The sequence below is a fragment of the Oncorhynchus gorbuscha genome, linkage group LG07 (genome assembly GCF_021184085.1).
Source record: "Oncorhynchus gorbuscha isolate QuinsamMale2020 ecotype Even-year linkage group LG07, OgorEven_v1.0, whole genome shotgun sequence".
Classification (NCBI taxonomy): Eukaryota; Metazoa; Chordata; class Actinopteri; order Salmoniformes; family Salmonidae; genus Oncorhynchus; species Oncorhynchus gorbuscha.
In genome coordinates this window covers 25618473-25639908 of record NC_060179.1, presented here as the reverse complement: position 1 = coordinate 25639908, position 21436 = coordinate 25618473, and the positions used below count along the sequence as shown (strand labels likewise).

At 45.2% G+C, this 21436-nt stretch overlaps 1 protein-coding gene across 1 annotated transcript in view; it reads right to left on the bottom strand.

Annotated features, from left to right (window-relative positions):
* prex2 (phosphatidylinositol-3,4,5-trisphosphate-dependent Rac exchange factor 2) overlaps positions 1-21436 on the bottom strand; it is a 256124-nt gene that overhangs the window by 36096 nt on the left and 198592 nt on the right. Inside the window, 3 exon segments of the mRNA XM_046355953.1 lie at positions 17696-17810; positions 18464-18607; positions 18960-19062. Coding sequence (XP_046211909.1) covers positions 17696-17810; positions 18464-18607; positions 18960-19062 — 362 coding nt within the window.

Sequence of the window (21436 nt, the reverse complement as noted above, 5' to 3'; positions counted from 1 at the left end):
ACTGGCTTATCATTCACAAAGTGCTTGAGATAGCGCAGGAGTTATGCTGAGCTTTCGGCTAGAAACGTTATTCACTTCAATCCCCCCCATCCATAAACAGTTTGCAAGCACATATAATGGCATAGGGCCAATAACGAACATTAATCATTTAAAAGGGTTGATGGGTGGTTTTCTGCAAATTCCTATTTGCTAAATATAAGATTTTGTGATTACTGTGCTATGTTGTGCATTCTCAAGTGCTGTTTGCACTTGGCAACTAGTGTGTGTGTGTGTGTGTGTGTGTGTGTGTGTGTGTGTGTGTGTGTGTGTGTGTGTGTGTGTGTGTGTGTGTGTGTGTGTGTGTGTGTGTGTGTGTGTGTGTGTGTGTGTGTGTGTGTGTGTGTGTGTGTGTGTGTGGACAAACAAAAAGGTTGGAGTGCATCAAAGCCAGTATCCTCCTTACATTATCCAAGAAGCGATGACAAAAAACTAGCATAAAACAAAATGAAAGTCAACAAGACAATAACACTCAAAAGTTACCCCATAAAAGTTATAAATATAGGCTCTGCTACAGGCCTGCTTTGCATCTTACCATTTAGTCCCTACACCACAACCCATTCACACTCCAATATCTCTCTTTCTGCCCAATAAAATTGTATCATCACACAAAACTGGTCTGCCCAAATGGCACCCTATTCCCTGCATAGTGCACTACTTTTGACTATATAGGGAATAGGATGCCATTGTGGATACAGCCCTGCTGTGTCAGATAGGAATCACCTTCAATCGGAATGGACCACTCTGCCTCTGAATGAGCCTCCAATCGCACCCTATTCCCTATATGGTGCACTACTTTTGACCAGGAACCCATAGGGAATATGGTGCCATTTGGGATGAACCCTCTGTCTCAACACGGCTGCTTACACTTTTCTGTTAAAGCAAAAAAAATATAACATCCTTGTAGATGCATTTTGCCAAGCCAAGGTCATATTACCCACTGATTATACCATTGACAAACATACTGCCCACCATGAAGAGAGAGGAGCCTGGAGGGCCTTGTCTGTGTCCCAAATGGCACCCTATTCCCTATGCACTGCACTACGTTTGACTAGGGCTCATAGGGATTATTTTGGGAATAGGGTGCCATTTGGGACCTAATCCTTGATGACTAACTAATAATAAGGGCAAACTTTAGGTCAGGATGATATCCTTTGGGTGTTTTGGTAAGTGAAGCCAATTTAAAGGGACATCATTCGGTCAACGGATGGCAATTGGGTGGTTGGGAAAAACCCTATTTTGGGAACTGGGAAATTATAGTCAGCCCACACATGCAGTACTGTAACTATATACACATGTTGGTACAAGGGGATACCCATATAATCACATATCACAGTATAGGATCTCCGTGGGGTTATTGGCATGGCTGATGTATATGAGATTGTGAAACACGAGGAGCCCTGACATCACAGTTTCCTTTCCCACTGACGCTGGTGACACCCTCGCAGTTTTATCCATGCTCCTTTGCTCAATTCTGAACCCTTACGCGGAGACTTAATGAGTCTGTGTGTGCGTGAGTGTGATAGCGCACGTGTGTGAGAACATAGAGGCCAGGGACAGCCCCCCCCTCCTTGCAGTCTGGGCAACAGCTCAACCTCCCAGAACACTACGGAACCCTCTAGAGGAATTCTAGAATGACAAAAAGTTAAGTTTATCCACATTCTAACCAGTTCCAACGTTCCGAGGGGGGAAGCATTGGGATTAACAATGCCCTGTGTTCACTCTTGGGCCATTCCCATTCCACCAGGTGGAAACAAAAGGAAAAGCCTTGGTAGCCATCTGTATGTGAACTGTACAGGAGTTCTATGGGTCTACTTCATCTTGTTTGGTGATTTCCCAGGGTTGTTTCTCGGCCTACATTCCAAATGACACCCTATTCCGAACATAGTGTACTACTTTTGACCATAGCACATAGGGAATAGGGGGCCATTTTGTGTGTGTGTGTGTGTATGTATAAGAGGCTATTGGAGTCCTAGGGGAACTGTAGTGGGGCAGCAGGCTCAGTGTTAAAGCGTGCTCTGTAGTAACTAATGGGCTACTTCTTCCACCACATACATTTTTACAGAGGGCCTTAATAGAGGATTTGGACGGCAGCCAAGGATGCCCAATGGCTTTCAGCCCAGCGCATTTGACTGAGGCCTTCCTCCAAGGAGACTTAACTCTGTATGCGTCCCATATAGCATCCTATTCCCTATGTAGTGGACTATATAGGGCAGTGCTTGTCCAGGGCTACAATAAAAATGGCTACCGTTGGGGGTACTTGAGGACTGGAGTTGGGAAATACTGATATAGGGAATAGGGTGCCATTTGGGACACAAACCACTTTGTTTCATCTTCTCCTAACAAAAGGAAAATACTCCAGGCTCTTTCCCAGGCAGGCCACGCTCATTACAATCAGTAGGAACGGACTGTGTGTGTGTGTGTTCGAGAGGTTGTAAGGCACATATGTTTTCTGCGTTTCAGACAAAGCTAGCGTGGGAATCTGAATAGTGGCGTGCAGTCTACTGAGGCACATCAATGAAACAAACAGAGCTGAAACAGTGAGTACAGAAACCCTGGGAGTAACGTTGCCATGCTTAAAGTACCATGCTTAAAGGAGCTGCCCAGGGAAAATATCCCCTTAATCTGTTAACTCATACCCAAATAATGTTAACGCTTCCTATACTTGTATTTGTTGCCAAAGCAAATATTAGAGGAAAATACACTTCAAAAAGCCCAAGTGAAACGTGTATTTCAAACAGACCGTTTCAAAAATGCTTACTACTTTCTCAGAGGATGATGTCATGTTTGTGGCCGAGTTTTCTCATTGACTGAGCTGGCCAATCAGCTGTTGACTTGTCATTAATATTTTTATTGACCAGTATACGCCAACACCATTCTGTTGTTGGGGTACGCCCACACCATACAAACACAGAAAAGCTTTAGGTTACGACCATAACCCCGGTTCTCTGATAGTACGAGTGAGGCATTTCCCTCAAAAAGGTCCATGCAGCGTCTCCGAGTCAAAACAATCTCTTCCTCGCTCATTCAAGGAGGGTGTTCTGGTGAAATACCTCCCGCGTACTATCAGAGAACCGGAGTTACGGTCATAACCTAAAGTTCTCTTTCAATGATTCGTTTCCGTATTTCATTCATGGGATATGCTGACTCCCGTATTGCCAGACGAGCTTACCCTGACGACTGACTGCCCTGTGCGACTTATCACACAAAATAGGCCCTGCCCCTCAGAAGATCCTACATGTAATACCGTATGCATCAGAGTTGGTGCAGTGATATCCAGTCTACAGTATAAAAAAAACATTGCCAATGTACGAAGCCCATACAAATATCTTGGCTAGATAGGCCCTTAAATAAAGGCCAGGATGTAGCCATTCCTCTGGTGGAATGAGCCCACAGGCCAGCAGGACACCGGAGTCCCTTACTTGTATAGGCCAAAGCGTTCGCCTCCCCACTATTATCCAGTGCGAAAGGAGTTGTTTAGTGAGCACTTTACCCGTGTGAGGTTTGGGCCCAGGAAACGAACAGCTGATCACGTTTTCTAAACTCCTTTGTCCTGTCCATGTAGACTGCATTCAGAAAGCATTCAGACCCCTCGACTATTTCCACATTTTATTACGTTACAGCCTTACTCAAATGGTTTATTGTTTTAAGTCATCATCAATCTACACACAATATCCCATAATGACAAAGCAAAACAGATCTTTTTTTTGTTGTAAAAAAGTAAAAATAAAAATGCAATATCATAAGTTTTCAGACCCTTTACTCAGTACTTTGTTGAAGCACCTTAGGCAACGATTACAGCCTAGTTTCTTCTTGGGTATGACGCGACAAGCTTGGCACACCTGTATTTGAGGAGTTTCTCCCATTCTTCTCTGCAGATACTCTCATCTCTGTCAGGTTGGATGAGGAGCGTCGCTGCACAGCTATTTTCAGGTCTCGCTAGATATGTTTGATCGGGTTCCAGTCCGGGCCCTGGCTGGGCCACTCAAACCACTCCTGCGTTGTCTTGTCTTAGGGTCGTTGTCCTGTCGGAATGTGAACCTTCACCCCAGTCTGAGGTCCTGAGTGCATTGGAGTAGGTTTTCATCAAGGATCTCTCTGTACGTTGCTCCATTCATCTTTTCCCTGATCCTGACTAGTGTTCCAGTCCCTGCCGCTGAAAAACATCCCCACAGCATGATACTGCCACCACCATGCCTCACCGTAGGGATGGTACCAGGTTTCCTCCAGACGTGACACTTGGCATTCAGGCCAAAGAGTTCAATCTTGGTTTCATCGGACCAGAGAATCTTGTTTCTCATAGTCAGAGTACTTTAGGTGCCCTTTGGCAAACTCCAAGCGGGATGTCATGTGCCTTTTACTGAGGAGTGGCTTACATCTGGCCACTCTACCATAAAGGCCTAATTAGTGAAGTCCTGCAGAAATGCTTGTTCTTCTGGAAGGTTCTCCCATCTCCACAGACAAACTCTGGAGCTCTGTCAGAGTGACCATTGGTTTCTTGGTCACCTCCCTGACAAAGCCCCTTCTACCCCAATTGCTCAGTTTGGCTGGGCGGACAGCTCTAGGAAGAGTTTTGATGGTCAATTTCAAGCTCAATTTCAAGTCTCATAGCAAAGTGTCTGAAAACGTACGTAAATAAGTTATTTCTGCTCTTAGTTTTTGTTATAAATGTGCAACTCATTTTGGGGTATTGTGTGTAGATTGATGAGGGGAAAAAAACTATTTAATCAATTTTAGAATAAGACTGTAACATAACAAAATGTGGAAAAGGTCAAGGGGTCTGAATACTTTCCGAATGCACTGTATTTGGCCTTGCGAAGGAGTTTTATGTGCTGACTAAATGGAAGTAAATGGAAGCTTATAATTCTGAGTCTTACGAGTCCTTAACGTCCGAGACCGAATACAAAAGTATTCAACACAGAGACAAGACCAAGACACTCAATATGTGGCCTCGTGACCAGACTCGAGACAGAGACCGGCCTCGAGTACTGCAACACTGCCAGCTAGTGCTAACCGTTGCACCATGAATCCCGTGGGGATATCCATCGCCTCTAATGAACCATCGGGAACATCAGCCCCCATGTTAGAGTTTGTTGACTCAGGTTAGGTTGGCATGCTAGCCTGCAACGGAGACAGGAGGGGGAGGCTAAAGCTTCCTCGGCATGTTGCACCCCAATGCAAGCAGAACAACGAGTGGGTGTCATTGGCGGATATCTTGTTTCCACAGAAGCAGAGTCGTGCCGGGAGCGTCTCCTCGTTTGGAGTGGGAGATGCTTTTGTCGCCATAGCTGGGATGTTATGTTTTAAGTCGTCAGAAAAACTATCGTGGTAGGCTAGTCAGGTAGCTAGCGATTAGTAGGTTATCTCTGACGTTGGCAGTCTGTGTAATGGCCGGATACCGTTTCCGAAAAAAGACAGATAGAAAAGTTAGCTTGGTGTAGCTAGTAAAAAAACTGGAAGAAGTAAACCCACAACATTTTGAAGCTAGCTAGCGTGGTGGCTAGCTTGCTAATGACGAGTCACTGTTTGGATACAGCTAACTCAATCATGGCTGGCATAGTGTAATAAAGGCTTCTGACAATAATGGCTTCTGAGGTAAGTGAAATACTGAAATTAATAGTTGAGATTTTTTTCTTTTTAACATACTAAATAAAAAAAATATTTAATTCATATTGTAATTCATTATAGATCATATTTCATAGAAATCTGGAAACCCTGGACAACCACCGCAAAACATATTGAGACAGTCAATGTATTAATATTATGGGCCGTTCTGGCTCGGACAGGGCTGTACAGTGCCCACTGACTCGCTTGTATATCCCTTGTTTAAAGACGCATACCTAAATTACAGTACTACACACAGGAACAAGGAATGTAGCACCAGCTACAATCCTCTGGAGAGAACCAGCTGCTATTCTCAATAACTTATTTCTGTATTCCTATAAAGACCTCATACCTAAATTACAGTACGACACACAGGAACAAGGAATGTAGCACCAGCTACAATCCTCTGGAGAGAACCAGCTGCTATTCTCAATAACTTATTTCTGTATTCCTATAAAGACCTCATACCTAAATTACAGTACTACACACAGGAACAAGGAATGTAACACCAGCTACAATCCTCTGGAGAGAACCAGCTGCTATTCTCAATAACTTATTTCTGTATTCCTATAAAGACCTCATGTCTAAATTACAGTACCACACACAGGAACAAGGAATGTAGCACCAGCTACAATTCTCAATGACTTACTTCTGTATTCCTGTAAAGGCCTCATAGCTAAATAACACTATTTGACAACACAGGGAGGGAAGAAATACAGTACAGTTGGGAAAACGGTCCGACGTACAAGTAACGATTTATGTGGCTCCCCATATTAACCCAGAGAGAGCTGGATTTATGTGGCTTCCCATATTAACCCAGAGAGAACTGGATTTATGTGGCTCCCCATATTAACCCAGAGAGAGCTGGATTTATGTGTCTCCCCGTATTAACCCAGAGAGAGCTGGATTTATGTGGCTCCCCATATTAACCCAGAGAGAGCTGGATTTATGTGTCTCCCCGTATTAACCCAGAGAGAGCTGGATGTATGTGTCTCCCCGTATTAACCCAGAGAGAACTGGATTTATGTGTCTCCCCATATTAACCCAGAGAGAACTGGATTTATGTGGCTCCCCATATTAACCCAGAGAGAACTGGATTTATGTGTCTCCCCATATTAACCCAGAGAGAACTGGATTTATGTGTCTCCCCATATTAACCCAGAGAGAACTGGATTTATGTGGCTCCCCGTATTAACCCAGAGAGAACTGGATTTATGTGTCTCCCCGTATTAACCCAGAGAGAACTGGATTTATGTGGCTCCCCATATTAACCCAGAGAGAGCTGGATTTATGTGTCTCCCCGTATTAACCCAGAGAGAGCTGGATTTATGTGTCTCCCCATATTAACCCAGAGAGAACTGGATTTATGTGGCTCCCCGTATTAACCCAGAGAGAACTGTATTTATGTGGCTCCCCATATTAACCCAGAGAGAACTGGATTTATGTGGCTCCCCGTATTAACCCAGAGAGAACTGGATGTATGTGGCTCCCCGTATTAACCCAGAGAGAACTGGATTTATGTGGCTCCCCATATTAACCGAGAGAGAACTGGATTTATGTGTCTCAATCTGAGGAGCAGGATTAACCCCGTGTCATGTGGTGTCCTTGAGGCCTCCCAGTAGATCAGGGTTTATGGTTTATGAGAGTCACGTACTGGTGATGTCACACCCTGCTTAACACATCTGTCCACTATATCAGCCAACCAGGAAACAGGAGCCAATAAGGACCAACCAGGAAACAACAGCTATTAAGACTGCAGACGACAAGGACGAGCTAAAAGACAGGAAGCAAATCTGGGGTTCCAGAGCCTTAAAGGTTCTATAAAGGTTTCAGAATCGTACATCTAAAACTGTCAGATTCATATCCTGAATAATCAAATCAATGACTTGATGGATGAGTGTTTAGTTAAATCAGGCGTTTTAGTGCGAAACTAGAATAAAAGCCTGTAACTCTAGGCTGAATGAAGACTATTGCTCTAATCGTCCCATAAAGCCAAGGTGTTAGATATAGTAGAGCACTCATCCCTTTCACCTGGAAACCCATTGGAAACAGTCCCCATGGAGACCCTCGAAACAGTCTGCCTCTTTCTAAGTCTCCCAATGGGAACCTAGGAGCACACAGCTCAACCCGGGATATGAAATACACATGGCCATCCTGTCAGCACCGTTCAGCTCCTTTGCAGCCAAGAGAATGGCACTGAACAGCAGGAGAAAGAGAAATGCGCATGGCTGAATGCACAGCACACAGTAAGCACTGCTCCACAGGCTGATAAGAGGCTTTCCTGAGATTTTGGAATTCATGGAGAGTGGTCTGTGGTTTCCAAGGTATCCTATTGAAAAAGGGAAAGAGTGAGATTGACAGAGCTAGACAGAAATAGAAAGAAAGAGAAAGAGAGGGAGCGCAAGATCGACAGATAGACAGACAGAGGTAGAATCATCCCTGTTTCCAGACAGACAGACAGATAGACAGAAGTAGAATCCTCCCAGGTTTTTCCAGTGGTTGCCTACTTGTACCCTAGTTTGACAGGTTCCCGAGGGAGCAGACCGCACACTGAGCACAGCTTGATGCAGCTGCTCCCAGCTGTTACTGAAGCTGCATAGTGGTTTGTGTGTGTGTGTGTGTGTGTGTGTGTGTGTGTGTGTGTGTGTGTGTGTGTGTGTGTGTGTGTGTGTGTGTGTGTGTGTGTGTGTGTGTGTGTGTGTGTGTGTGTGTGTGTGTGTGTGTGTGTGTGTGTGTGTGTGTGTGTGTGTGTGTGTGTGTGTGTGTGTGTGTGTGTGTTAGTGTTGACACAAGCACAACCGAGTTTGCAATTACTGTACCGCTCCACCTCCCTGTGCTTAGCTAGTCCCAACGAATTACACAGGACACCAGGTCACCACTCAATCAGTGACATGCACTCATATCCCAAGATTCAGCCCTACAATCACTGGAGGGATCTTTATGACCAGGATCAAATTTACCAATAAGTATCTTGCTTGGCAGCGGTGCCTCAAACAAAGTTTGAATGACACGCAATACGTGAAGTTTTGGATTCAGCCCAAGCTAGGATTCAGCCCAAGCTAGGATTCAGCCCAAGCTAGGATTCAGCCCAAGCTAGGATTCAGCCCAAGCTAGGATTCAGCCCAAGCTAGGATTCAGCCCAAGCTAGGATTCAGCCCAAGCTAGGATTCAGCCCAAGCTAGGATTCAGCCTAACTCACTGGAGGGCTCTTCTGTACGACCTGGATAAACTACACATAAATATCAGATGGTGCCCAGCTTGACAAGGGCCCCTGAGGCCGTAAAGATGTGCTGATCCACAGAGAGAAGAGACGAGCTATCGATATCTCGGATGGCTTTACTGACAGAATCCCTGCCCGGTGATTCCACTGCCATTTGTATGAGTGCCAAGCACGCTCTATCGTCATCTCTACTTCGCGTAGCAGCAGTTGACGCCTACAGTCTCTCTGCCAAGGGAAAGGAATGCTCTGTAGAATCCCCCATGTCTAATGTTAGCTTTAGGCAACCACCACGCACACACTAACTGCTTCATCTAACTGTAGATAAGAAGTCACTGAACTGCTAAACTCAAAAACCTGCAGTATTGTTAGTTTTGCATGATATATTTCAACGTTCCTTCCATCTGGTCTCCCTCCCTCCTCTTCTTCTTCTTTCCCTCCTCTTCTTTCCCTCCCTTGCTCTTCCTCCTTCCCCTCTCTCGAGGTCCTGCTGTTTTCTACACATGTTCTGTTCTTCTCCTCTTTGTTATATAGTCCCTGGCTGGATCACTGTAGGGGCTTCCGCAAGCTTCGGTTCGCCTGGCGCCTACAAGAATTCGACTAAGTGAACCGAACGAGTGTGCTCACGTACTCCCTTCAAATACCTTAGCTTGAAAAACAAGAAAAAATATGTTTGTCCATTGTTGACCTTGTAGCCTGTATACACAATTCCTCAAACTAGTTGGAATTCATTTAGATTTTTTTTCTGAGTAGATCTTAGTTGGGGAATTTTAACTAAGATGTTTGGTGCAGTAATTCTCAAGTGAAAAAATGTGCATGAAAACGAGTCGTCTATCGTTGAAGGACAACAAACACTTCATTGAAGAATCCCTACTGTTGACCAATGACCGACGAAGGGGCGTAGACTTCGGGTTCCAGAATTCGGCTTGAGCTCGATAAAAAAAAAATGTCACGTACACGAAGAGCTAACTAACAAAAACGGCACAAAATGTCATCATAATATATGCCAACACTGTTTCAGATGGGAAGCATGCGGAAGCTTCTAGACTTGAGAACACTGTACAAACATTCAGAGCATTCTGCATTCTATTCCCCCGCCAACATTCCCTCTGACAGAGACCTAAACTGTAAGGCTACCACTCTGATCTACACATCAGACACTGTGCTGCGTGTTGCTCTCAAAGTTTTACAAAGTGAACAAGAGGAAACTGTCATAGCGCTACCCAGATGAGCTTCACAAAAGCCTATGGAATGGAGAAAAGAATATATAATAATAATCAAACTACCATAACATTTTACAGTCATCTGTGTAAGTCGGAGTTACTGTAGGTTTTCTGCAACTTTTGCTTTCAACTATTACCAAATACATGTGAGAAGATATCATTTCTAAAACATTGTGTGTCTGGATGCATGTGCTCTCTTTGTATAGGGTTCATCAGATCCCATGGGACCTGACATCTGTTAGTGATTTGGCCGGTTCCTTTATGTTTTTTGGATGACTTGAATGACTTCACCACCAGGTGCGATGGCTTTCCGCCTAGCGTATATCTCTGTACTGCATGTGGTGTAGGCGATGTGTGTGTGTGCGTGCGTGACAATGGGCTGCTGGGATATTTCAAAGCCACCCCCGCGCAGCACTGGTGTCGTACGTGACTGAGTTTACAGCTCGGAAGGAGGATCAGTCCCACAATGCATCTTGGCAGAGACTTCAATAGATGAGCGTATAGTGAGATCGACAGAGAGAGGATTAAAAAACAACAACACGTGACCGAATACTGCCTTTACAAACACACACGTGAACAGTATAACTGCAATTACTCTATTCACTTATCCTCTGTATGTTGTTTGGTGGACAAACGTCATTTTGTTAAATCAATCACGAGCATTTCCCTCTGCCTCTCCGTAACGTAGAGTAATATGGAGTGTGTGTATTGTGTGAGTTTGGTCCTGTCAGGGTTGTTGGCGGCCCACCAAGCGATCTATGGGTTCAACCTCAGCTCCCCTGGCCAAGCTCCAAGGATAACAAGCTGCCTGAGATTGAAGCATCCCAAATGGCACCCTATGGGTCAAACGTCGTGCACTTGTATAAGGGAATAGGGCGCCATTTGGGACGCAGGCTGGAGAGGAGAGTGACATTACAGCCAACTCCGCCTGTGGTCAGTGCAGAGACATATCGTTGTCGTGAGCGTTCGTATTATACTGTTGTGTGTAGGAACATGACAGGAACATGACAGGAACATGACAGGAACACGACAGGAACACGACAGGAACATGACAGGAACATGACAGGAACACGACAGGAACATGACAGGAACACGACAGGAACATGACAGGAACATGACAGGAACACGACAGGAACACGACAGGAACATGACAGGAACATGACAGGAACATGACAGGAACATGGGTGGCCATTTGAGTTGTATAGATTTTGAATATTGAATATTGGAGAACTGGTATGTTCTGGAACATTTGAACAATGACAGAGAGAGAGTGGGAAATGAATAGTAGGAGACAACTAGGATGAGAAGCCTTGGTCTGAACCCTAGTTCTGGACTGAAACAGTAACACTTTGCTGAAAGGGACAGTTCGTTTTGGCTGCTTTGGGCCTGGACGGCCAGCACAACTGAGGAATCTGATTCTCTCTGCACTGTAGATGAGTCCTGAAGCTGTCCCTCAACCCAAAACCTACCTCCAACACCCAAACCCAGCCTTCCCACCCCCCCCCCCCATCCTCTCCCCGTCTGTGGCCTCGCCAGCCTGTGCTTACAGAGCACATCTGCTCCCTGTTACTCCTGGAGTCTTCGCTGTCAATTCAATTAGTACGCGTCGGCTCAGGTCGTACACACACACACACAAGTATAAACACACACACACATCCATGCAAAGTTCTTCTTTTCAGATGAGTCAGCTAAATTGCACACACACATATGTTCTGTCCTGTGCCTTTCCAGCATAAAGGGAATCTTAACATCAGGGGCTTTACATGCGAAGGTTCTAGATTGAAATCTTGGAGCTAAAAAAATAACACAAAATACACTACATATACAAAACCATATGGACACCCCTTAAAATGATTGGATTCGGCTCTTGCAGACAAACCCGTTGCTGACGGGTGTATAAAATTGAGCGCACAGCCATGCAAACTCTGTAGACAAACATTGGTTGTAGAACGAGCTCAGTGACTTTCAACGTGGCACCGTCATAGGATGCCACCTTTCGAACAAGTCAGTTCATCAACTTTCTGCCCCGGTCAACTGTAAGTGCTGTTATTGTGAAGTGGAAACGTCTAGGAGCAACAACGGCTCAGCCGCAAAGTGGTAGGCAACACAAGCTCAAGAACGGGACCACCGAGTGCTGAAGCGCCTAGTGTGTAAAAATCATCTGTCTACGGTTGCAATACTGACTTCCGAGTTCTAAACTTCCTCAGGAAGCAACGTCAGCACAAGAACTGTTCATCGGGAGCTACATGAAATTAGTTTCCATGGCCGAGCAGCCGCACACAAGCCTAAGATCACCATACGCAATGCCAAGCGTTGGCTGGAGTGGGGTAAAGCTGGCCGCCATTGGACTCTGGAGCAGTGAAAACGCGTTCTCTGGAATAATGAATCACGCTTCACCATGTGGCAGTCCGACAGACGAATCTGTTTGAGGATGCCAGGAGAACCTGCCAAAATGCATAGTGACAACTGTAAAGTTTGGTGGAAGAGGAATAATGGGCTGGGGCTGTTTTTCATGGTTCGGTCTAGGCCCCTTAGTTCCGGGGAAGGGAAATGTTAACACTACAGCTTACCACGACATTCTATACAATTCTGTGCTTCCAACTTTGTGGCAACAGTTTGCGGAAGGCCCTAATTCCCCTGTGCACAAAGTGAGGTCCATACAGAAATGGTTTGTCGAGATCGGTGTGGAAGAACTTGACTGGCCTGCACAGAGCCTTGACCTCAACCCCATCGAACAACTTTGAGATGAATTGGAATGCCGACTGCGAGCCAGGCCTAATCGCCCAACATCAGTGCCTGACCTCACTAATGCTTTTGTGGCTGAATGGAAGCAAATCCCTGCAGCAATGTTCCAACATCTAGTGGAAAGCCTTCCCAAATCAAATCAAATTTATTTTTCACATACACATGGTTAGCAGATGTTAATGCGAGTGTAGCGAAATGCTTGTGCTTCTAGTTCCGACAATGCAGTAATAACCAACAAGTAATCTAACCTAACAAGAAGAGTGGAGGCTGTTATAGCAGCAAAGGGGGGACCAACTCCATATTAATGCCCCTGAATTTTGGAATGAGATGTTCGATGAGCAGGTGTCAACATACTTTTTAGTCATGTAGTGTACTTTTGGTTGTGAGAGTACAGAGAACTGACAGGAAACTGGCATGTAATAAAGCAGGCTAGCAGATGGTCACACACACACACACACACACTATCGCTCTCCATAGTCTGGTGATATTTCCAGGGCTGAACATGAAGCTCCTTACCCCTCTAGAGTCTGCTAACACACAGTCAATTAAACAAAGCACACAGACAGACACCTCGAAAATGCCAATACTCTCATTCACTACAAAAGAGGACAATAGCCCCAGAAAAACCCAGTGGATAATGTTATGACAGAGAGAGAGAGAGAAAGAGAGACAGAGAGAGAGAGAGAGAGAGAGAGAGAGAGAGAGAGAGAGAGAGAGAGAGAGAGAGAGAGAGAGAGAGAGAGAGAGAGAGAGAGAAAAAAAGAGAAAGAGAGAAAGAAAGAAAGAGAGAGAGAGAAAGAGAAGAAGAGAGAAAGAGAGAAAGAGAGAGAAAGAGAAAGAGAGAAAGAAAGAGAGAGAGAGAAAGAAAGAGATAGAGAGAGAAAGAAAGAGAGAGAAAGAAAGAGAGAGAAAGAAATAGAGAGAGAGAGAATGATTGAGAGAAAGAGAGAGAGAGAGAAAGAGAGAGAAAGAAAGAGAGAAAGAAATAGAGAGAGAATGATTGAGAGAGAGAGAGATAAAGAAAGAGAGAAAGAGAGAGAGAGAGAAAGAGAAAGAAAGAACGAGAGAAAGAAAGAGAGAGAAAGAGAGAGGGACATTTGAAAAGGTCAAACTATCAGAGAATGATGGAAAATGACTCAGGTCGACTGAGTTTCTGTAGCTATAGTAAAAACCAACGATGTTTATCTAAAATATGAGGCAATAGATCATGGAAAGACCTATTGTTGCACTCCCTCCATCACGCTGCAACTAAAATTAAAAACGTAACGCTGACTGCCCTCCTGAGACATGAGAGGTATTAGGGGATGATGTGGCACACATGGCAGACACACACACACACACACACACACACACACACACACACACACACACACACACACACACACACACACACACACACACACACACACACACACACACACACACACACACACACACACACACACACACACACACACACACAAATGGCTGATGCCGGTTTCTAAATCAAGCGTAGCCAAGGCAGATTCCCCCATTCATACCACAATATATGTGTCCCAAATGGCACCCTATTCCCTACATAGTGTATATGACCAGGTCAAAAGTAATGCACTAGATAGGGAATAGGGTGCCATTTGGGACGCTTCAATGAGTTTGATCTTGGGCCCTACGTAGTTCTGTGACTAATTAACTCCAGTATCAAGAACAGATGTTTACTTCATGCCTGATATGAACAAGTACGTAGCTGAACAGACGGGCTCTCAGGTATTGGGGAACGGAATGGGAATGTACTTTGGAAGACGCACAAAAGAGTTTTGGAAGACGTTGTAACCCATTATTCCATTGACTGAGATCTAAAATCAGGTTACGCTCTATGATATTCATGATCTGATCTGACTACATTATCTAATCTGACTACATTATCTGATTGGACTACATTATCTAATATGACTGCATTATCTGATTGGACTACCTTATCTAATCTGACTACATTATCTGATTGGACTACATTATCTAATCTGCCTACATTATCGGATCTTATTATAATTTAATGTTTATCCTGACTGCAACCCTCTAAAGGTGGTGAGGATCTCTCAGATGGTAACTATATGTGTTTCATTTGGGGGAGTGATTTTTTTGGCATCTAACCCCTGATTCAGTGTCAGCTATTTTTTGCCTCCCCCTAATGGTTAAAGGGATCCTTCAGGATTTTGGCTATGAGGCCCTTTATCTACTACCCCAGAGTCCGATGAACTCGTGGACACCATTTTTGTCTCCGCGTGCAGTTTAAATGAAGTTGCTAACCAGCGTTAGTGCATTTGCTAAATAGCATTAGCGCAATGACTTGGAGTCTACGGTAACTGCTAGCCTGACTTCCAGTCATTTCGCTAACGCTAGTTAGCATTGGCTCGCCTAACTTCCATCATACTGGATTCGGAGACATAAAAACGGGATCCATGCGTTCATCTGACTCGGGGAATGGCTTCATTGCCAAAATCTGGAAGGATCACTTTAATGTAAGGAGTAGACTAATCTGGTCCTAGATATTTTTTATTATTATTTATGTATTTATTTAACCTTTGTTTAACTAGGCAAGTCAGGTAAGATCAAATTCTTATTCACAATGACGGCCTTGGAACAGTGGGTTAACTGACTTGTTCAGGGGCAGAACGACAGATTTGTACCTTGTCAGCTCGGGGATTCGATCTAGCAACCTTTCGGTTACTGGCACAACGCTCTAACCACTAGGCTACCTGCCGCCTCCAGCCTCCAACTCAAGCTTTTATTGGCAGTCTCTACTGCTAGCACAGAGTAGCCAAGTGTCCAAATAGCTTAGTTCCCTATCACGCTTATGGTGCAATTCCATATAGGATTTACGCAAACGTTTTACCCAAAAGGCTCAGACTTTTCTGTTTCCATCTACGCTGGCCAGCAACTCTCTCTCACTTGGGGCCAAAGCCAGGCCACTGGTACTTTTCAGCTGGCGTTTACATAACAACGGTTAACTGTGAACTTTAACAGTTTCTCACAAAGGAACTGTCTTGATTATGGCGAGATTGTTGATTCTGCCCTTCACAAGTCCTCACTCCCAGCCCTAGCTGTGGAAACACACTTCCCCTAGTATAGCATAAGGGTGTAGACACTGGTGTTACAGTCTATTCCCTTGCCTTTCACTGTTTTGTGCAGCCACGTCCCCTACACTGGTGGAGCCAGCTTCCCCCTGAGGCTAGGACAGCAGAGTCCCTTTCCAGCTTCCCCCTGAAACTAGGACAGCAGAGTCCCTTTCCAGCTTCCCTCTGAAGCTAGGACATCAGAGTCCCTTTCCAGCTTCCCCCTGAAGCTAGGACAGCAGAGTCCCTTTCCAGCTTCCCCCTGAAGCTAGGACAGCAGAGTCCCTTTCCAGCTTCCCTCTGAAGCTAGGACAGCAGAGTCCCTTTCCAGCTTCCCTCTGAAGCTAGGACAGCAGAGTCCCTTTCCAGCTTCCCCCTGAAGCTAGGACAGCAGAGTCCCTTTACAGCTTCCCTCTGAAGCTAGGACAGCAGAGTCCCTTTCCCATCTTCCGAAAACACCTGAACCCCTGCCTCTACAAAGAGTATCATAAATAATCCCACAACCCCCCCAGTAAAAAACAACAAAAAAGCCTTTTGTGAACTAACTTTCTAGACTTTGCTGACCTTATTGAGGAAAGATTAACTTACTATGACAGCTATGTGGTTGTGACACCTAGCTATCTTAAGATGAATGCACTGACTGGAAGTCACTCTGGACGAACAGAACCTGATAGGAGACCATTTGCCAAAGCTGCTTTTCACTCCTTAATTAACAATAATGGAAATACACAGTTCGCTTACCCCCAACAGACACACACATTGAAGAACGAAAACGTTCGGTTTTCTCCCCGCATCTTCTGAAATCTCACTTATTTTGCTTTAATATAAAAACCCATTGATATTTAGACCTCATATCACAGAGATATGACAGTACTTAACGGGTCACCCAGAAGGAAGGGGGGGTGGTAAAGATGTATTAAAACACTCCATGGCTGCTTCCCAAATTGCATCCAATTCCCTTTAAAATGCTCTACTTTTGACCAGGGCACCTAAGGCTCTGGTCAAAAGCACTGCACTATATAGGCACAACCCCAGATTTCCAATTCTCACAGATGTTCTGAATCTTATAGAAGCCCTGTATATCATTTCCATGTCATTATTCGATGGGGGTGGGTAGCCAATCAGGGGAGGGGCCCCATGTGTGTGTGCCAATGGGGCGTGAGGAAACCGGGTCCACCCGGCTCTGCAGTGGTACTCCATCACCATCATTGTGCCGACACGCTGGGTGCTTTCAGCCAATCAAGGTGCTGACCTGCTGTGCTGTTCTCGACCAATCACAGCATAGTCCCGCTGTGCCTATTCAGCAAATCACTTTGCTGGCCTGCTGTGTGTTCTGGGTGGCAGCCAGGCACCAGAATGTGTGTGTGTGTGCACGTGAGTGTGTGTGTGCATGAGTATATGTGTGTGCGCGAGCGTGCATGTGTGTGTGTGCTGGAATGGAATGTTGTGTCAAAGTATATTAGACAACCTGCAGAGAGAAGCTCTAATGTCTCTGCTGTTTCTCCTTGAGGACAGGAACAACTCACTGGGCAGACAGGAAGGAAGTAAAACTATAGAAGTCATATCAATCCTATCAGCCTGTCAACAGGCGATGTCGGGAGAAGTCTTTCGCAAAGGGTAGAGAACGTGTGTGTGTGTGTGTGTGTGTGTGTGTGTGTGTGTGTGTGTGTGTGTGTGTGTGTGTGTGTGTGTGTGTGTGTGTGTGTGTGTGTGTGTGTGTGTGTGTGTGTGTGTGTGTGTGTGTGTGTGTGTGTGTGTGTGTGTGTACTAGCAGCCCATACCTCAGTCTCTTGTAGTACTGTTTGACTTTGTCCAGCGAGGCAGAGTTAATCTGAGCCTGGTATTCCTCTACAGACACACTATCCCTGTAGTAATACCCTTCCATACTCTCTAGAGCTACACACACAGTGGGAGAGGAGAGAGGGGGAGGATAAGAGAGAGAGAGAGAGAGAGAGAGAGAGAGAGAGAGAGAGAGAGAGAGAGAGAGAGAGAGAGAGAGAGAGAGAGAGAGAGAGAGAGAGAGAGAGAGAGAGAGAGAGAGAGAGAGAGAGAGAGAGAGAGAGAGAGAGAGAGAGAGAGAGAGAGAGAGAGAGAGAGAGAGAGAGAGAGAGAGAGATGGGGAGAGGCGAGAGAGAGGAGAGAGACACATTACAACGTGTTACTGCAGAGATACAGCACTCTAGTTTTACTGTCACATGCACAGGACCCAGCAGGTGTTAGACAGTACAGTGAAATGCCCTGCACACTCTTTCCCAACCATGCATTATATAGGTAGTGATATAGATATGAAATTAAACACATGAAATGCTAGAGAAGACAAAAAAAAGACAAACAATTACGAGAATCCACTTGTATACAGAAATCCACCAATATCCTGACCCGTATTCATAAAGCATCACAGAGAAGGAGTGCTGATATAGGATCAGTTCCTCCCCTTCCGTGTAATCGTCTTCATCTTGATCTAAAAGGCAAAAGTGATCCTAGATCAACGTTCCTTCTCTGAGCGTTCGTTGTGATAATGGACCCTGTTTGGCCAAGCGGGGTCTTACCCTGGGTGAACAGGGCAGGGTAGATCTTGAAGCCTCCTCCGTTCCGGAGGCGCTGGGGTAGCTGGGAGAAGTAGAATGTCTCCAGGTAGAAACAGACCTTCAGGGCCTGGCGGGTCCCCTCCACCTCATACGACATGGGCATGTCTGGGAGAGAGAGACAGCAAGGTTCTAGGGCCATACATAGACTGCGTCATCAATGCAACCCTATTCCCTACATAGTGCACTACTTTTGACCAGAGCCCTACGAGCAGCAGTTTCCATTTGGTGCGTAGTTATACAGATGGGAACATAACAGGTTTAATAAACAACGTGTTATATACAGCAGGGAACACAACAAGCCAAATGGGATTGAATGAAGCTGAGCTGAATGTAATTGAAATGAGTTGAATTCCATTTACAGCAAGATAATGTTATCTAAATGAATGGAGTCAGGACAGGGGGTGATCTCCTATAGATTTACACTATGTCGTACAGGATCATGTCTCTCCATACATACTTGCAACCAGTGGTTCTCCTTCAAATTCTCTGAAGTAGAAGGTGACTTTCTCCAAGTCCATCAGAGCTACCTGAGTATCCTCCAACATGGCCTGCTCATCAGTCTGTAGAGAGAAACACAATCAGTCAACCCTCCAACATGGCCTGCTCATCAGTCTGTAGAGAGAAACACAATCAGTCAACCCTCCAACATGGCCTGCTCATCAGTCTGTAGAGAGAAACACAATCAGTCAACCCTCCAACATGGCCTGCTCATCAGTCTGTAGAGAGAAACACAATCTGTCAACCCTCCAACATGGCCTGCTCATCAGTCTGTAGAGAGAAACACAATCTGTCAACCCTCCAACATGGCCTGCTCATCAGTCTGTAGAGAGAAACACAATCAGTCAACCCTTCAACATGGCCTGCTCATCAGTCTGTAGAGAGAAACACAATCAGTCAACCCTCCAACATGGCCTGCTCATCAGTTTTATTTTATTTGAATTAAACTAGGCAAGTCAGTTAACACATTCTTATTTACAATGACGGCCTACCAAAAGGCCTCCTGCAGGGAAACACAATGGGATCAAACATTTAAATATAGGACAAAACACACATCACAACAAGAGAGACAACACAACACTACATAAAGAGAGACCTAAGACAACAACATAGCATGGCAGCAACACATGACAACACAGTGTGGAAGCAACACAACATAAAAACAACATGGTAGCAACACAACATAACAACAACATGGCAGCAACACAACATGGCAGCAACACATGACAACACAGTTTGGTAGCAACACAACATAACAACATGGTAGCAACACAACATAACAACAACATGGCAGCAACACAACATGGCAGCAACACATGACAACACAGTTTGGTAGCAACACAACATAACAACAACATGGTAGCAACACAACATAACAACAACATGGTAGCAACACAACATAACAACAACATGGTAGCAACACAACATAACAACAACATGGTAGCAACACAACATAGCAGCAGCACAAAACATGGCACAAATATTATTGGGCACAGACAACAGCACAAAGGGTAAGAAGGTCGAGACAACAATCCATCTCGGCCACAGCAGTCTGCACAACACACACAACAACAACAGTGGTCAGCAACACATTCTCCAAGCAGTTTGTTTACATGTTGGTGCATGTGGGTTAAAGTGAACAGTGCCTGTAGCAGTTTGTTTACACAACAGTGCCTGGTGTGTGTGTCATTCTCCAAACAGTGTTTACATGTTGGTGCATGTGGGTTAAAGTGAGTGTACAGTGCCTGGTGTGTGTGTGTCGCTTCCCTTCCCATTCTCCAAGCAGTTTGTTTACATGTTGGTGCATGTGGGTTAAAGTGAGTGTACAGTGCCTGGTGTCTGTGTGTCTGCTTCCCTTCCCATTCTCCAAGCAGTTTGTTTACATGTTGGTGCGTGTGGGTTAAAGTGAGTGTACAGTGCCTGGTGTGTGTGTGTCTGCTTCCCTTCCCATTCTCCAGTTTGTTTACATGTTGGTGTGTTTAAAGTGAGTGTACAGTGCCTGGTGTGTGTGTGTCTGCTTCCCTTCCCATTCTCCAAGCAGTTTGTTTACATGGTTAAAGTGAGTGTACAGTGCCTGGTGTGTGTGTGTCTGCTTCCCTTCCCATTCTCCAAGCAGTTTGTTTACATGTTGGTGCATGTGGGTTAAAGTGAGTGTACAGTGCCTGGTGTGTGTGTGTCTGCTTCCCTTCCCATTCTCCAAGCAGTTTGTTTACATGTTGGTGCGTGTGGGTTAAAGTGAGTGTCAGTGCCTGGTGTTTGTTTAAATGTTGGTGCATGTGGTGTGGGTTAAAGTGAGTGTACAGTGCCTGGTGTGTGTGTGTTGCTTCCCTTCCCATTCTCCAAGCAGTTTGTTTAAATGTGTACAGTGCCTGTGCAGTGCCTGGTGTGTATTCTCCAAGCAGTTTGTTTAAAGTGAGTGTACAGTGCCTGGTGTGTGTGTGTTAAAGTGAGTGTACAGTGCCTGGTGTGTGTGTGTTAAAGTCTGCCTTCCTTTGCCTGGTGCAAGTGATCCTGGTGTGTGTGTGTCTGCAACACAAACAACTAACACAGCTGCTCCCAGGCCAGAGACAGAGGAGAAGCAAACGCTTTGGCTAGTGCCTATTTGCTCCTCTGTCACACTCCTCCTCTCTCTCTCCATCTTATTCCCCCCCTCTCTAATAAACGGTGCAGCAGAAGCATTATGTACCTACTGTGTGGTTGAAGTGTTACTGAAGAGACATTAGGGATGCCCTGACTGACTGTCGTGTGAGAACAGAGAGTACGGTCGTCGCTTACCAGGAACCAACCACTACCTCGGAATGGTGTGTGGCAAGGTTCACCGAGAGCGGGTTTAACACACACACACACGGTTCGGCATGCACACACACACACACCACTGCCTTTGATTTTTGCTTGCACCTGCAGGTACAGTGCCTCTGCTTAGAGTTAAGATGTGGA